The following is a 17,886-nucleotide window of genomic DNA, read 5'->3' on the forward strand; positions in this document are numbered from 1 at the left end:
ATCCTTTTTTTTTTTTTTGTTAACCATCAGATTATCGGCCGTTGTGTTTCAAAGGACGCGATGATGAAAATTGATGGGCGGGCAGGATGGTCCATTAAATGCGATTTGAAGCCGTGGGCCATCTCGAGATGAGAGCCAACCGTACTTGCCTTTAACCCGGGGCATGTAACTCCAAGCACTGGGGCCGACGGTGATGTTTGTGCCTCGTGTAAATCCAAGCTCTGTGGGCCCATCATGATGTTTCTGCTATATTCTCTCCGTCCACGAGTTTCGTTAGTTTATTTTTGGACATGAGCCCAAACATGAAGGAGATCCAACACTCCAATGAGCCACGTCAGAAGAAACAGTGGCGGTTGAACAACTACCATTGAAACTTTCTCGGGGAAAATAAGTTTAGTATGAGGCTGATATTTGTAATTTCCCGCATTCCCATGGGAATCAGCTCATGAACGGTTTGGATAGCAGTTCCCCAGGCAGGTTTCAGAGTAGAGCTTTTCCATCTTCCCCTATGTGGCCCAGTTGAGTTTTGGATCTCCTCCATGTTTGAGATCGTCCGAAAATGAACTGGCAAAACATACGGGCGGTGTGGATAAAAAAACAAAATTATGGTGGGCCCCACTTATTTGGGAGTGCAGGAGATTGCCGTAACCCCGAGTCACTGACAAGTCGCATCCCACGAGATCCACAGCGTCAGCTGCCACATGCCTGGCAGACAAAAGGCCCCTTGTAGATCCAACGCGTCGGATCAGATAAGCCCTTGATACCCTAGATGTTATGAAGAACACATGCACACGTTGGTTCTACAGGTGGGTGATGGACCGCGTACCTACGTCTAAACTGTCCAGATTGTTACTCCATTCGCTGATCAGTGGAAAGCTACTATCTGAATTAGGACCGTGGCCTGCTTTGATTTTAATCTACCAGATTACGTCCACGATCGTACACGTACCGAATACATCACCATAATTACCTGTTTCTAATACAAATACAGTTGTTCCCGCTATTTGGACGGTTCAGATTGAGTTAATCCGTGCTACGTAGACAGTGACGAGTGCATGCGTGTAGAATGCTCACAGTCTACCAGAGTATCAATTGATTTTATTTTTAAATTTTAGATGCCACCTTTTACCCGGCGTCTTTTAACAGCGCTCCCAAATTTTACTTTTCCAAAGTAGGCCATTCTAGACGGACATACTATTTGCAGGCGAAAATACCGCTGCATTTATAAACTATGGCTACGAATTATAACCGTAGCCATAGGTGTTTAGCCACCGTTAATACAAGGTATTTCGTTTGCAATCGTGTGTCCGTACAGGATGGCTTACTTTGGCAAAGTAAAGTTTGGGAGTGCTGTAAAAAGTCGTCGGGTAAAAGGTGGCGTCTACAATGGTCAATTTCTCTTTTACCTTCTTTCTTGTTTTGCCATTTTGCGTGAAGTAAACTGGAAGCTCGTCTCCGGCTCGTTAGCTGAGGGTTTTTCTTTTTTAATAAATAAAATAATAAATCTTAGTATTCTCGTACGTGTGAGATGGAAGAGAATGCACGGTTGTACGCAACTACGCATATAAAACACTTATCACGGATGTAAGATCCAGACCGTCCAACATTTAGACCGTACTGTGTTTATTCGTTTCACTTGTGATGGAACCAAAATAATATGACAAAAATGGACGGGTGGAAAAGTATCAACGGTTCATATTCAATTATATCATTAGCATACCAGTAAAGCCAACTTCCACTCTACTTTCCCCATCTGATTTAGCTGTTGGGTCCCATCATATGAATAATCAAATCTTCCACACAAGAAGCACGTGTATACTTTGATGCTCCACGTCCATCTCATGCGAGCGGTTACACTAAACATTCCATGGGGCCAAAAAGGGCTACCAACTGCTGGACACGCGTCGATTTCCCATTCGCTAATAGTGGGGAAAGTCCGTGAGGAGAGAAGAAGTTCGATACTCTGTCAGGAAGTGATATATGGTACGCAGGCACTAAGATTTTACTTAGGAAATATATGCACCGGAGAAATTTGATTAAAAATAACCCGTCCAAAATGTGTGTAACCGTTCACATGTATCTTGAAAAAGAAATTAAGCTTTTATTTTCATGTAATTATTAAATTGATGGGAATTCATTGGACGGCCAGCAATGGTTTTTATTCCAAAGAAACAATGGCTACGATTCGGAGAGAATATTTTTCAACCAATCTAATTTTGTTACTGTAAATTATCAAAACTGTTTAATACAAACTTTTCAGTTCAATGTGAGTTAATATATGCCACGTGTACCGTTTCTATGTGCATGCGTATCAAGTGTCATACACCGCCAGAGTATCAAATAACTCCCCCGTGAAAAACGATAAATACGATCGGCGACTGCTCGCAGTTGCAGTTAATACTCTCTTCCCTTCCATCCCTCTTTCCTCTCCAGCGCCCTTCCCGTCAAAATCCTGACACCCCCCGTCAAAATCCTGACGCCTCCTGTCGACACGCAATATATACCTCCGTCGCTGCAAGAAAAAAAATCGGTTTCCCAAACTCGGCCAGAAATGCTCTCCCAATCGCATCTCGCGATTTCTTCCCCAGAAATTATTCGTTCTCACGCGATACACGAATGACCGTACAATGGAACTGGAAGGAGAGTCTCTGTAAATAATATCCTAAGAAGTTCGGAATTCTTTCCAGGTCGATTTCTGTTTTTGTATTTGTGAAATTCCCGATAAATTGATGCGGTTTTCGTGATTTTCTCGCGCCAGATGCTTCAGTTATCGGAATTTTTTGTCGTTTTGTGGATGCAGATAAGAATGGGGAAGAAGGCGAACTGGTTTAAGAGAGTCTTCAAGTCGTCGTCTTCTAAACGCTCGGAAAAGAAGGTAAGGGAAATCTCATCTTTTTTTATGACGTAAATGCCCCTCATCGGTTATCTGAGGAAGGTTGATTATGGAAGCGAAATTCTGGCTAGATCAAGGTCTCTGACCATCGTAGTTACGGTTTGTTGCGGGCTGTTGAAAAGAAAAAAAATAAAAATCAGTGGCTTAAATTCAACTCATTAAATCGTTGGTCAGATTTAGAACATGGCACATCAACAATAGCGGCCAGAAGATGGACGGTCACAATACCCCGGTGATCTACGCGTGTGGGTCAATACGGCAACACATGAGTATCACTCCAAATGGCGACTCGCAATACTTGCTGTTGGTTTTTCTTGGTTATTAAGAAAGTTTCAAGCGCTAGACGTTAATAATGCGTACGTTGCGTATCAAGCATAGTATCATACCAGTATTCTCGACAATGCATGTTTTACGCAGTGCGTACAACACCCAAGTTCCTTGGGGCCCACCGTTCTGTATATTTGAAATTCACTCCGTCCATCAGGATCTGTTCTCGATACTATGGCATGTGCTAAAATAATTAGCGTAACTCAGTGCTCAGGTGGGCTACACCATAGGGAACAATGGAGATAGAATGCCAACCATACGTTTGTGTGTGGGGCCACCATGGTTTGTATCTCTCATCAAACTGCAGGGCGTACAACACCCAAGTTCTGTGGGGGGCACCATTTTTAATATTTGAAATCCAGCCCGTCCATCTGGATCTGTTCTTGATACTATGGCCTGCCGAGAAATAATTAGCGCGACTCAGTGCTAAGGTGGGCTATACCATGGGGAACAATGGAGATGGGATGCCAACCATAGGTCTGTGTGTGGGGCCACCATGGTTTGTATCTTTCATCAAACCTGTTAATCACGTGTAACTCACAATGATGAATTTAGATTGAAAATAATCCTGTTGATCCAAACTCAGGTGGGCCACACCTTATGAACTACAGGTTTTAGGAGAAATTTTACATTGGTCCCACTGATGTGGCCAATTGGATTTTCTCTCATTGGGCAGATGTTTTTCATGTACGGTTCAGATCAGGTTTCTCATATGATGGACGGCGCGGATATAAATAGACAAATAGTGGGTCCCGCAGAGTTGGGTGCGGTTTACGTGGCCGGTTAAACAGGTGTTCTGGGCGCGGATTAGATACTGACAAGGTCAGTATCCAAATCGCTATGAAGTGACGTCATCATGCTCTGTGGGCCCTACCATGATGCATTTGTTATATCCATACCGTCCATCCATTTGGAGAGATCGTTTTATGGCATGATAAAAATAACAAGATAGATACAAGTTCAAGTGGACCTCACCATAGAAAACAGTGGGGACAGTGACATCCACCGTTCAAAACTTCTTAGGGGCCACAGAAGTTTCCGAATGAGCTTATATTTTTGTTTTCACTTCATCTATCTCTATGTTAATTTCTATGTTAATTTATGAATAGGTTGGATCTAAAAAATAAATCATGGTCGGCCCTATAAATGTTTCAACGGTGGGTGTGACTGATCCCACGGTTTTCTGTGGTGGGTCCACTGGAATTTTAGATCTATATCATTCCTTTTCTAATGACATAAAACGTTCTCTACAAATGGTTGGACCGTATGGATACAACACATGCATCATGGTGGGGTCCACAGAGCTTGGTGACGTCACTTCAGTAGCGTTTTGGCTACTGACCTTGTCAGTATCTAATCCGCGCCCGGTGTTCCACCCGATTCCGGTCCCCTAGTCTCCGTATACGTCGCAGAGATGCGGAGAAACCGGTTATTCAGTGTATTTACGACACGATGCGTAGATCCTGACCATCTATTGGAGGAATCTTACCCATTGAATGCTGATCGCTGGTTTTTTTGCTAGCCAACCTTACTTCTCAAGAGTCCTCCGATCAGGGCTAGATCGCCCGGTGCGTGTAAGGTGAAAGGTCCGGATCTCCTGCATGTGTACTGCATCCCGTGTACTTTTACAGGCAGAACGCAGGCCAGCCTGGAAAGTGTGTAGGACATCCGAGTGGTTGGTAAGGTGGCACACACTGCGAAGATCACCACATATAAAAAATTCATTTGGTCCGCTCATCAGGCGGTTCACACGTACTTTGGATGTGAGCCGTTTATCTAAACCGTTCCCTATTTCTAATAACAGTGGCCCACCTGATGAGCCGATTCTCACGATTTTTGCAAATGGTCATCTTGACGATGGGGCCAACTTATGCTCTGCTCAGATGTCCAACGCACGTGCCAGGTTGGCATGCGTGCTGGGTGTAAAGGTGCGTGTGTGGCAAGCAAACGTGTGAACGGAGTGACCGAGTCCATGTATTACTCATCTTTTCTCTTCGCGGTTTTGCCAGTGTTTTATTAATTTATTTATCTCGTTTTTGTGGTTTTGCTTGTGTTTTATTTTCTTTTGATTTCGTTTTTATCACGACTCACGATCCAACGTGTTATTGTAAATAAGCTATTATTCCGTAATCTGAGCCATTGAAAGATGATGATGGCTACCGAGGCAAAAAGCATGCTTCTGTACCCAGCTCGATGTGAAAATGTAACTGTATTAATCATCGCTATATAGTTTAAATCAAGACAATTAATCACTTTCTCTGAAATCATGACAAATTAGCCGAGGCCCACTTTGACTACTTTATGGACCACATCACGTGCCTCACATGGGTCATCCATCCTCCCACAGGTCACCCCACCCGAATCCATTGTGAAAATATCCCTACAATATGTTGTCTTTGGGTCATCTACTCCATCGATCAGTTGAGGCTAAGCCCTGAGATTAAAAATCGGCCTCATCCACAACTGAGGTGGCCCACACGACAGGGAATCTAACCCTTGGTTTTATTTATTTATTTATTTTATTTTATGTGCGGCCATTCGTTAGAACCGTTCATTAGCTGTGCCCAACAGGATGAAGGGAAAATATAAAAGTCAGCCTGATCCAAAATTCAGGCGGGCCATAGGTTTTAGGTTCAATTTACATTGTTCCTAGTGGCGTGGCCCATATGAGTTTTGTATTGAGCTGTTCGTTCACTATTTATAATGGACATAAGAGCCCTCACCTGATTAAGGGAGTAGATGTCAAACCTACGATATGGTGGGCCTCACAAAGCTGGGCTGCTGTGCCCCGTTCGTAAAACAGCTGATTCCGGTTCACGAATCTGGAAGAGCCTCATTAATTCCGGTTCCAATGCTAGTGATAACCATGATGCCGTCACTGGAATCTCCATCATATGTGTGGTAATGGTCTTAGGGTGATCTGGACCTTTAATCTGGTAGGGCAATCATTTCTATGGAATCTAACCCACAAAATCGTTGATAAGGCAGTCTTATCCGTTTGATCAATCTATCTAATTTGCTCAATGCTCTTTTTTTCTCTCTGTTTTCTTTTTATGTAAACCGCCCATTCGCGCTTGGGCCTAGCCTCAAATAAATTGTTACTCAAACATACTTGGGCCCCAAAAGGGGCCGAATGGTGCCCATTATAGGTTTTTTAGGCCCAGATGCCAACGGCCGTCCATTTAATATCTTGGCTAACGTAGTTGGAAAAGACCTTGATGCTTAGTCTGTGACGAAGGCAAGCACGGTCGTCCACCAAATCAACCGACCCTACCACCCTACAAGTGCAAGTTTGCCATGTTTAGTCTATGACGCCCGTTTTAATCAGCTTGTAAAAGGCCCAAGCTGTGGGGTCCACCATTTTTTATATGTAAAATCCACTCCGTCCATCAAGCGAGAACAATTATATGAAACATACATAATGTAAGCCAGATTAAAAACTCATGTAGGCCACACCAATGGGAACAATATAAAATGAAACTGCTCCCAAAATAGCTAAGTTCACATGGTGTGGCCCGCCTGCCGTTTATATCAGGTTTTATTTATTCATGTATTCAATATTTTCTTCATCCTGGTGATGTACACCTGATTAACGGCTTTGATGAAAGAAAGACACCATGGTGGCCTCATATATAAACCTGTGGTTGGCATCCCATCCCCATTGTTCCATGAGGTGTGGCCCATCTGAGTTATGGATCTAGCTGATTTTTTAGATTAAGAAGGCTGACATCGACAAGAACCTGATATAAGGAGTGGATTATACATATACAACCTGGTGGGCCTTGTAGTGGACAACAGTCCCTTTTCTTGCAGTGCAGTGCTATATTTTCCTAACAATCTACACGTGATGTGCAGAAAGAAAACACACAGAAATGGCAGCCAGATATGCCGGAGGTGGTCTCTCTGGAACATTTCCCTGAGGGAACCTCGCCTGACATTACTAATGATGAGAGCGCAATGCATTCTCCCACATCCGATGATCAAGGCCACGCGATGGCTGTGGCCATGGCAACCGCCGCCGCCGCGGAAGCGGCTGTTGTGGCTGCACAGGCGGCCGCGAGAGTTGTCAGACTAGCTGGATATCGACGCCAGCCCGACGAAGAAAGGGCTGCCACCATCATTCAGGCTTTCTACAGAGGATACCTGGTGAGTGCTAGCTAAGAAATTAGGGGTGCAGTGGGCTGAGTTGGGGCGGGCTAACCAAAAAAAAAGAAGGGGTGCAGTGGGCTGAGTTTGGGCGGGCTAACCAACCAAAAAAGGAGTGCAGTGGGCTGTGTTTGGGAGGGCTAGGTAGGCCCGAGCCCACACTAATGGCCCAAGCCCAATCCTGAAAGAATTTGTTGGCCCTGGACCAAGCCCAATGTTCATGAATCCATTTATAAAGGTGTGGCCCAGCTAATGAATTGATCTGCTTGATTTTATGGAAGTAAATCGATGTGTCCTACGCACGTGACACGATGGCTGGAAGGGTGGGGCTATGCCTGTATGTGATCACTTCTCGCTTTAAGGCGTCGTATATGGTCTTCTCACGTGCATGCTACGGCGTGGATGATGGTTTTGTAGGCACGAAGAGCTCTGCGCGCGTTGAAAGGGCTGGTGAGGCTGCAGGCGCTCGTACGCGGACACAACGTACGAAAACAGGCCCAGATGACGATGCGGTGCATGCAAGCCCTCGTACGTGTTCAAAGGAGAGTTAGAGCACGACGCCTCCAGCTGGTCGAGGAGAAGACTTACCACAAGAAATTGGAAGAAGAAGAAGAAGAAAACGAAATGCAAGGTCAGAAGAACACGTACGTGACGGACATGGAAATGGACGGCTGGGATGGAAGGCCCCAAAGCTTGGAGACGATAAGGGCTGAGTCTCAAAGGAAGCACGATGCTGTGATCAGACGCGAGAGGGCCCTTGCTTATGCTTTTACTTATCAGGTAATTTTGACCCTAGTTATGAGAAAGATGGGTCCACCTTCAAGACAATAGGCTCAGGCGTGGTAATGGATCGGACAAGGGTCTAGTCGGGTAAGCCCGACCCTGACCTTCTTCGTAATGGGCCAAGAATTATGGCCCGAATCATGATCCATTACCATATGGCTAAGGTTGCAATGGGCTGGGTAGCTCCCCAACCTGGCTTTTGGCCGGGCCTGGACCTACTTATCTTGGACAGTGGGCCGAGATTGGGTCATCAAAATCCCAAACTCATCCTGATCAGACCCATTTAATTGTGAATGGGTCAAGCTTGATTGACTGACTGGGTGAGGTTGTGAAGGGTTCAAGCTGAGTCCGACCCATTTACTTAAATGAGCTACATTTTCTAATCCAAGCCTGGCCGACGACAGAATTAAGTTGGCCCAAACCTTGAGAAGCAGGTTGGGGCAGTTGACCTGCTGGCAGACTGACCCGTTGCCACCTTGAATGGGACTTGGGTGACAGAGCCTGGTCAGAGTGTGTCCATAGTGGGCCAGGTTTGAGCGAGGTTGGACCCACGCCTTACTAATTTGGGCTCTGTATAGGGCCAGCACAACCCTATTACTGAAAACTTCTGGTCTCAGCATTTGATTGTCAAGCCCATCCTGACATAAGCCCGACTCAGGCGTGGGTGGACTTGGGGAAAATGGATGGGCTACTCCCCCTGCCACCAGCCATTGTGCTCTGTGGGCCCCCCATGATGTATGTATTTCATCCATGCTGTCCATCTATTTTTCTAGATCATTTCATGGTATGAGACCAAAAATTAGGTACATCCCAATCTCAAGTGGACCACATTACAGGAAACAATGTTAAATGAACGTCGAACCATTAAAATTTTTTTGGGGGAAATTAAAGTTTTGGATCAATCTGATATTTGTCTTTTCCCTTCATCCGAGTCTGTATGACCTAATCAACAGATTGGATGTCAAATAAACAGTACAGTGGGCCTTAGGAGGATTTTAATGGTAGATATCCAATCAATATTGTCTTCCTGTGGTGTGGTCCACCTGAGATTTATATCCCTCTCATTTTTGGGACAAAGCCTAAAATCATCTGTAAAAAATGGATGAAACACATACATCATGGTGGGGCCCACACAGCACCGACCACCAGCCACGGGGCTGGTGGCGGGTCGAGTAGCCCATCCATTTCCGGACTTCGGAGCATACGCCGCCAGAAATGGGACCGCTAGAACGGTTGGTGTTTGAACTCGCAAGTCCACTTTTCTTGGCATCTGCTTCGCACACGTTTGACGTTTGTGCGCGGGGAACCATGGGGCTTTCGGCATCATACCACAAAAGGGCAGCATCCCTGTTTTACACGTGCCATGCACCTCAAATCCAAGCCGTCCATATTGTGAGACATAATACGGATTTGTGGCATCCCCAAAATCAGATTGATCAAGAAATCCTGACCCTCTGATAAATGGACATCTGTTCGACGAAAATGGCCCATTTTTCGCTACATGAAGATGCCCACGAACCGGCTGATTAGAATCATATTTGCACTTGGTATCGATTCCCTAGTGGGGGTAAGCTAACCAGAAAAAAAAAAACAAAAAGGATCGTATTTGCATTTCTTGGGTTAAAATCTATCCACCGTGGTCCTCATTACTTGGACGGCTCCTATTTGGGGGACATACACATATACGGTGGACCATCCATTAAATTGTTTTAAACATCCATTTATTTTCGTATCTGGCCCATCCGATGATCAGACCGGCCTGACCTCTGATTGATGGTCCCACTGCAGCAGCAGCAGCAACATCAGCATCTGTGGGCGTCGGAGGCGGAGACGCCCCAATTGGGATGGAACTGGCTCGAGCGTTGGATGGCCTCTCAGCCATGGCACGACCGACCCGTAGCGCCACCGCCACCAGAGAGCTCCTATGCCACTGTCACGAACACCGACGACACTTCGGAAAGAACAGTCGAGATCGACATCCCAAGACCAGTAGGCCGCAACCCCACTGATACAACGAGATTTTCAAATACGCACCCACGCACTTCCGTGGACCAGCACGTACCGTCCGAGACGGTTGGCGAGGGACGAGATATTCCTGTGGTGGTCCCCAGTTACATGGCCCCAACACAATCGGCCAAAGCTAAGGTTCGGAGCCAGAGCTGCAGTAAGCAGCGGGCGAACCCGTCTGCAAAGCGGGCATTTGGTGGTGCAGATTCATCGAGCTCAGGGGGAGGGATGTCAGCCTACCATGCGGTGAGGAGCCCAAGCCCAAAGCCAAATGGGGTGCGCCTACCAGCTCGACGGGTCACCAGCTACAGTCCTGATTCCAGCGTCGGAGATGATCGGACCCCGCCTCGTGTTGGGCAAGGTCGGAAGAGCGGTTTCGGATGATCGCATATCCCTCTATGTTCTCTAAATTTATATTGTTTTTTTCTAATATTATTGTTAATGCAATGAGATTACATGTATTTATGTATTTATGGGAGAGGACTTTAATCTTGTAAATCATAATACTATATAGATAATATTTGTGGAGTTTATCTTGCCGTCGCAATGCCGGGTCGTATCATATCACCCTTCATTGGACTGTTTGACATGGGCTGTAGCTGGTACAACTGTATTGTTCATCGATGATATTGGGTTGAAATAGTAAATGATTTTAAATGAAAATTAAATGGAATGTTCTTACTTTTCTTTTTCTTTCTATTTATTATGAAGTATTATATAATTATATATAGTATGTCTGACCTGAATCAGCATATTTTTGTTTTTCTCCCCGCAACTCTTCCTCAGCCAAGCTTGGGCCAAATAGCAGAGCAAATAGCCCTTGGTCTAAACCCAACCTCCCCCCTCAATTCAAGATGCGACTGTGTTTTGGCCCACTCTTTTATTTGTAAGCTGGTCAGGGTCAACCTCATCCTACCCAGCACGACCCAACTAATGTTTAAGAAGACAACATAGGGCATAGGTACTGCCATCATGGCCCAGTCAAAAATACTACATGCATGTACATGCACATAGGTCTTGGCAACGTCCTCAAACCTTTTAAATAGCATAAAGGTGGCCTATTGTTAATCCCAACTGTTGATTAATTTATGCTTCCAGAGTAAACCATTGTGCTAAAATCATGTCAATAAGGTGATCCTACTCAAACCACGGGATTTGTGGCTCATATATAATGAATAGTTATAACAAATTCTCCTCGTTCCAATGAATATGCATGATTCTTACATTTTGGCTTACTCATAGTTGTAGTATGAATGAATGAATGGTTTAGATTGATAATAGGTCACATTGAGTGTCATTTATAAAGGTTTGAGAACAAAGTAAGAAATGCTCAAACAGTAGTTATACATTTAACTAGTTATGCGTGAGGCCGACCATAGTGTTTGCATAACATCCAACCTGTCTAGTAAGGTAGTCCCACCATGAAAATGGGTTATCCTAAAATCAGATACATCCGAATATTAAATGGACCACATCTATTAGTCCTTTCGACTTGATTTTTGAGGCAATATTCCATTTTCATTGTGGGGTTACCACCGTGGAAGTATGGGACGGCATACAAACAACATGATTGGGTCCAATAGATGGATGTATAACTAGTTGCGTGTGAGCATTTATCAAGTGATGCACATGGATAGATTATTATGTTCCTGCATGGATAGTACTATGAATAGACAATCAACCCTTATAATGGTCATGTTTGAATACATGATGTACTTGTCTTCAATGTTTTTTATTTAACAATGAACTTGGCAAATCCAACGCAGGCTATCTAGTCAAAATAGCTTATGTGGTGCGCTATTCCCTTTAAAATTTATAAGGACCCCTTTTTTCTAAATTTTTGGGGTGAGTCATGTCAAGTCATCCAGCGATCGTTTGGATACCACCAAATAAGTTATTTTTAAAAAAAAAAACTTAACAGTACTAATACATATTAGTAGCTTTCTAAAGTAGCATATTTTAAGTAACTTATGATCCAAAAGTCCCCTTGGTAACTTACATGGGCGGGATGAGTTTAACCCTATTTATTTAAATAGACTACATTTTCTTACTTGAGCCAGGCCAACTAACCATTTACCTTGACCTGAACTCATCTTAACAGCGAATGGCACAAGGGCTGACTGACCCAAGAAATTGCCACATCTAACTCTGGATGAGAATTTTGTGCAAGAAGATGGTCCGTTCATTAGGTGAGGGCTCCAACGTTGAAACAAGTTGAACATCTTACAACAACTTGGCAAAGTTTTTACAGTGGCCCCTATTTCTTAAATTGCGGCCTCACCTAATGATCGTTGACTCAAGAATGTTGGATTAGAGCTTCTAAGTGGTCGACCGATTAATGGTCTATATCTAAAGCGCATAAAGCATAATGTCATGTAGATGGTCTCCCTCATATGCATTCTCCCATTTAATGTCCACAAAGATAATTGCAAAATTAATAAAGACCCACCTACATTAGACCCATGGTTTCGAAGCTCTACTTTGAGAAGATAATTGCCTATGACCTCAGTGGTAAGGGGGTTTTAACTAGAGATGGGCACTGGACAACTCGATCCAGCTAACCCGACTCGTCTGACTCATTCAAATCCGACTCGACCCAAACTAAATGGGTGAATTGGTTCGAACCGAGTAGGCTTCACCCGATCCGAACTCAAACTAAGTGGAGTTCAAGTTATCCCGAAACTTGATCCGGTTAGACTCGACCCGATTCGAAGCCCTACTCGACCCAATTCTCTAACCCTACCTGCAGCACTCTATCTCGATCCGATCCCGAACTCTCTCTCCCTCCCTCATCCTCCTCCTCTTCCAAGCCCCGACAACCACCCAACACCATCACCCTCATCCTCCTCCTCCTCCTCCTCCTCCTCTCCACTCCCTCCCTCCCTCATCCTCCTCTTCCTCTTCCAAGCCCAGCAACCACCCACCACCATCACCCTCTTCCTCCTCCTCCTCCTCCACTCTCTCCTCTCCACTCCTTCCCTCCATCATCTCTCAATTCGACTTGGTGCCAACTCGACTTGACTCGGTGCTTTTGATTGGATCGGTCTCGATCCAGATCAATCTAGGTCATACCAATCGGATCAAGTTTGGGTCAGGCCTATTTCAAAATCGAATCGAGTTGAGTCAGCCCTAACTCAATCCAACTCAACTCAATGCCCCGCTCTAGTTTTAACTTCTGCCCCCGAGCAGTAACTCCATGTGTATGACACTTTGTTAGAGTGTAAAAGTTATTTGATATATACTAATATGTCATCCTCTAACAGTGGAATTTCTTGTATTTGATTTTCTCAAGGTAGGCCGTATGTATTTTTGCATCTGGCATGTTCAAAACTCTTTTAAGTTGGGAAACACGAATGAGGATTTAATGCTTGCAGTAGAAACCTTAGTGGGTCACAGAAATTTTAGTTTAGGTTTATAATGGTTTTTTCCTTCATCCACGTGGTAATCACCTTATGAATGGATAGGATGTTATCCGAACATCACTGTGGGCCCAGAAAGGTTTAAACGGTACGCATCTCCATCCCCGCTGTTTCTTATGTTATATGGCTCACTTGAGTTTTGGATCCCATAGTTTTTGGGCTCATGCCCTAAAATGAGCTGACTAAACTGATGGACGGAGTGGATATAACAAAAACATTATGGTGGCCCCACATAGCTTGCGGTTACCGGGGAGCCGTGAAACACCGGGTTAGAGGCACCCATCTGCCATATTATCAAAGAATTCTCTCTGATAACGGGAGCATCTTCTCAAATCTTCTGTATCATTTTCGATCGTTTTAACGATTACGATGTGGCCCCCACTTCCGATCATAAATTCTCTGGCCTCCATTTTCTACCGTCCAAAGCAAATCCATTCACCTACGTGTCACTGCCCAATCCAAGCTTCCGTCGAAACTCTCTAACTCTACGTGGCAGAAACATCGCCAGGCATCATCTTTAAGGCTTAGCAGTAGCAAATCATCTCTCCCACAAAAACAAGATAAACCGAAAGCCAGCCCTACGATACGAGACCTCCTCAAAAGGCTCCCTACGCCTCCCGGCACACAAAAGCAAAGACGAGAGAGAGATGGGATGCACTTCTTCCAAACGCATCGATTCGTCCATCGCGGCGGACGTGTACCGTCCGGCCCCGACCAGCTTCGCCCTCTTCGACATCAACGCCATCGAGGAGCCGTGGCTCATCGCCACCGCCCAGCAGCAACAGCACCACCATGAGAAATCGTCGCACGTGCCGGCTCCCATCCTCGAGAAGCTCGACACGTTCGAGCTCGCATCCGACGCGCCGCACTCATGGTCCGAAGTCAGCAAGGCCTTGGAAGATCTCAAGCCCACCTTGAATCAGAAACCCCCGCCCGCCTCGGAAGCCGACCCGCCGGGCACCAAACCCTACCCCCCGGCGCAAGATAGTCCGACCCTTCAAAAACCTATCATGAAAAAAACCCAGTCTTTCCACACTCTCGAAGAGCTAGATGCCAAGGTCTCGACGCAGAAGACAGAAACTCGACTTCCGAAACTACCCCCGCCCGAGCACGACGGTTCCAAGATAGATTCTGAGGGTTTCAAGCCTGTGAGGGAGAACAGCTTCATCATCAGAGACAGGTTGGAGAGGCAGGGGAAGGTCGATCGAGAATCCGAGCCGAGGCGACTCGGTGGGAGGACTCGTCGCGACCCGCTGGCAGCGTACCCGGAGAAGTGCCCGCCGGGCGGGTCCGACGCTGTGGTTCTGTACACGACCTCTCTGCGAGGTGTGCGGCGCACGTTCGAAGACTGCCAACGGTTGCGGGCATTGCTGGAAGGGCAACGAGTCGCGGTGGACGAGCGAGACGTGTCGCTGCACGGCGGCTTCCTTAGCGAGTTGAAGGAGATGGTTGGGGAAGGGGCGGGCGTGCCGAGGCTGTTCTTGAAGGGGAGGTACTTGGGAGGAGTGGAGGAGGTGGTGGACCTGAACGAGTCGGGTCGACTCGGTGAGTTGCTGGACTGGGTCGGGGTAGGGAGGGCGCTTGGGAGGAGAGCGTGTGAGGGATGCGGAGGAGCGAGGTTTGTGCCGTGCTTGGAATGTAATGGGAGTTGTAAGGTGCTGGGTGGGGACGGGAAGCAGACGGTGAGGTGCGCAGTGTGCAACGAGAACGGGTTAGTGCTATGCCCTCTTTGTCATTATTAGGTTTGAAAAGGGCCCGCAGCGCAATCCGGCGCACGGTAGCGTGCACCGTATACGTTTACGGTGAATGTACTGTATTATTGTTGTTGTATTTTGATAACTGCATAAGAATGAAACCACGGCAAAGAATCTCGTTGCTCTGTTAATTATACAGTAGACTCCTGTGTTGATTTTGTACCGTTTAGAAATGGTGGTGATTCATCCTCCTCACACGTGGCACTGATGTACATCTGTCCGGACCATTTAAATTGTGGGTCCCACCGTGGATGGAGGTTATATCTAAAATCATACTGGTCAAGTAATCCTAATCGTCTAATTTGTGGCTATTAAATGGATGGTTAAAAGTAAAATCATGAACGGTCACAGTTGGAAGGGAAAAGTCAGATGGTTAATATCATTTTATCAAAGCAAATTTCCGGTTATTCTCCCTTCACAGTTTAGTCAGAGATGCGGGCGGTCTGGATTGTCTATGGCATGTGTACGTTTGAAAAGTCACTGTGATCTTTTAAATGGTGCGAAACTAACACGGGATCCGGGTCCGTAATTATATTTGTATATACGTTTTTGTTAGGAGCTATAAGAACGGAAAGAGGTACAGACATGATCTCTTCTCTCCGTTGTACAAGTGGAAGGTGATGCATCAATCCGGCCAGTCCATGTCGTCGGACCTATCATGCATGGATGATTTTTCAGAAATGTCGTTTGCAAGATAATCCTACCCATCCATCTTCTTCAATTTCCTTTTAGATGACTATGATATCTGAAACTCTTCCATCGGCATCAGGGGATGCTGAATGGACGGTTTCAAAGGATATGTAAGACTTTATCTTTAGTGGGTCTTCACAAATCAACGGCGTCAATCAAATGTATTTGCATGGAGAGAGATAGAAGAGGTAGCTAGAATATATTGAAGAAGCAATTCAGGTCATCATGCGAGCTAGAATGTGCCTGATGAGATCTGGACCATTTGTAAATAGAGCCTACCATCAACATGCCTGAAGTCGGCTCTCCTGCTCCTTGTGTGAGAAGAAAAAATGGACGACTATAAAAGATATGGTACGTTCTTGCGGATTTCCTGCAAAAGGAGTTTGTGCTGGGATGCTTAGGTGGGGCCACCATGATGTTGCTGAGAAATCCATCCCGTTAGTATATTTTGAAAGCTCATTTTAAAACATGCCATGAAAAATAAGGTAAATCCAAAACACGAGAGGAGACTGTGAGGACTCAATGTCTATCATTAATTTGTACAAGGCTAATCAGCTTTTTTGTGTTTTCACTTCATCCCAGTGGGACTTTACAAACGGTTGTTTGGAGACGCCAAGAAGTTTTCAATGGTAGGTATTTCTTTCCTTTCATCTTTTGTGGCTTACTTGAGATTTGAATATCCTTGGTTTTTTTTTTTGTTTTTTTTATAATTGCATGACCTAAAATGAACTTACAAAACGGGGTGGATTTCTCACAAGCATCACGGTGGACCCCACCTAGCATGCCAGTATAGAAACAACAAAATCCTTTGGCAGGAAATCCCCATCCCTACTGGGACGAAGATAAAAGATGAGTGGCCTATGTTAATCGAATGATCTTACATCTCAGCTTAGGTATATCAAGAAAAATTATCTACCTCAAGGGACATAAGTCCAAAAAATGTGGTAGTATCTTTCATGCTTTGTCATTTCCTATGACAGCATTGAGAGAGAAATTCAAGAAATACGACAAAGCCAACGACTTTTCCTGCGATGGGGGAGGCTATATGGAGTCCTGAAGTTTGGCCGGGCAGAAAGTCCTGATCTCTAAAAAATGATATTATTGCAATAGCAATGCCATATTAAAAAAACCTTAATAGTTTGTAATTGATTACAAATGGAGTTCTCTTCATCTTAACACAAAAATATGTTCTTTGAAATACATGTTATAATGTCAAACACATATATTTAAAGGCTTTAAGAACTCCGATTAGAAGGACTGCATTGTTCAACTTTAAAAATGATGTAGAGTGGGTTGCCTATAATTTCATGGCCAGGATGGACTAGAAAAGGCCTGGTCGGAGATGGAGGTGATTTGGACCGTCAAAACCTAAACGGACATATCTCACAAACTAGAATGAGTTATTTATCGTGTCACATATGATTTTGGGGTCGGACGAGCTACTTTAGCCACCTATCCCCACTATTCCGGATTGTGCATGCTGAATTTGTGAAATACCATTAAATCAACGATCGAATTCCTATTTTAATTTCATTTTTACTATCTATAGTTAATTTTAGTTTGAGTATAAATCTTCATCCATTGGGCTTTTTCGAAGTTGTGCCCAACATGAAAAGTGCTTAGAATAATTTGGGGAATATCATGGTTCGGCCAAATAAGACACCTAATATTTTTGGCCGAAAACCATGCGCACTAGTAGGAATCGTGACCGTCTTGTTTACTATTTATAGTAAATCGCGATTTCTAAGAATTTTAATTATAGTATGATTCCGAAACTTCTCCCTAGTGTTCATAGCCTTATTGAAAGAGTTGTAAACTCAATTTTTATCATCAATAAGAATATTTTGAATTTTTTAGATTTTTTTTT

The 17,886-nt window shown here is 44.8% G+C and overlaps 2 protein-coding genes across 3 annotated transcripts; both read left to right on the plus strand.

Moving 5' to 3' along the window:
* Positions 1 to 2,391: 2,391 nt before the first annotated feature.
* LOC131245203 (protein IQ-DOMAIN 21-like) lies at positions 2,392 to 10,837 on the plus strand. 2 transcript variants are annotated; one of them, XM_058244501.1, is made up of 5 exons: positions 2,392 to 2,687; positions 2,801 to 2,875; positions 7,076 to 7,366; positions 7,784 to 8,146; positions 9,941 to 10,837. In XM_058244501.1, exons 2-5 carry the CDS (start codon positions 2,807 to 2,809, stop codon positions 10,538 to 10,540), a joined length of 1,323 nt encoding a protein of 440 aa, XP_058100484.1. In that variant the 5' UTR covers positions 2,392 to 2,687; positions 2,801 to 2,806; the 3' UTR covers positions 10,541 to 10,837. The 2 variants fall into 2 exon arrangements, with proteins under 2 accessions (XP_058100484.1, XP_058100483.1); XM_058244500.1 differs by having other exon boundaries at positions 2,393 to 2,687; positions 9,938 to 10,837.
* A 3,190-nt stretch (positions 10,838 to 14,027) lies between these two features.
* Positions 14,028 to 15,460, plus strand: LOC131245204 (uncharacterized). The gene has a single exon (XM_058244502.1). It carries the CDS (start codon positions 14,223 to 14,225, stop codon positions 15,315 to 15,317), a length of 1,095 nt encoding a protein of 364 aa, XP_058100485.1. The 5' UTR covers positions 14,028 to 14,222; the 3' UTR covers positions 15,318 to 15,460.
* The last annotated feature ends 2,426 nt before the right edge of the window (positions 15,461 to 17,886 follow it).

Source organism: Magnolia sinica, chromosome 5, assembly GCF_029962835.1.
Source record: "Magnolia sinica isolate HGM2019 chromosome 5, MsV1, whole genome shotgun sequence".
In the NCBI taxonomy this organism is placed as follows: Eukaryota; Viridiplantae; Streptophyta; class Magnoliopsida; order Magnoliales; family Magnoliaceae; genus Magnolia; species Magnolia sinica.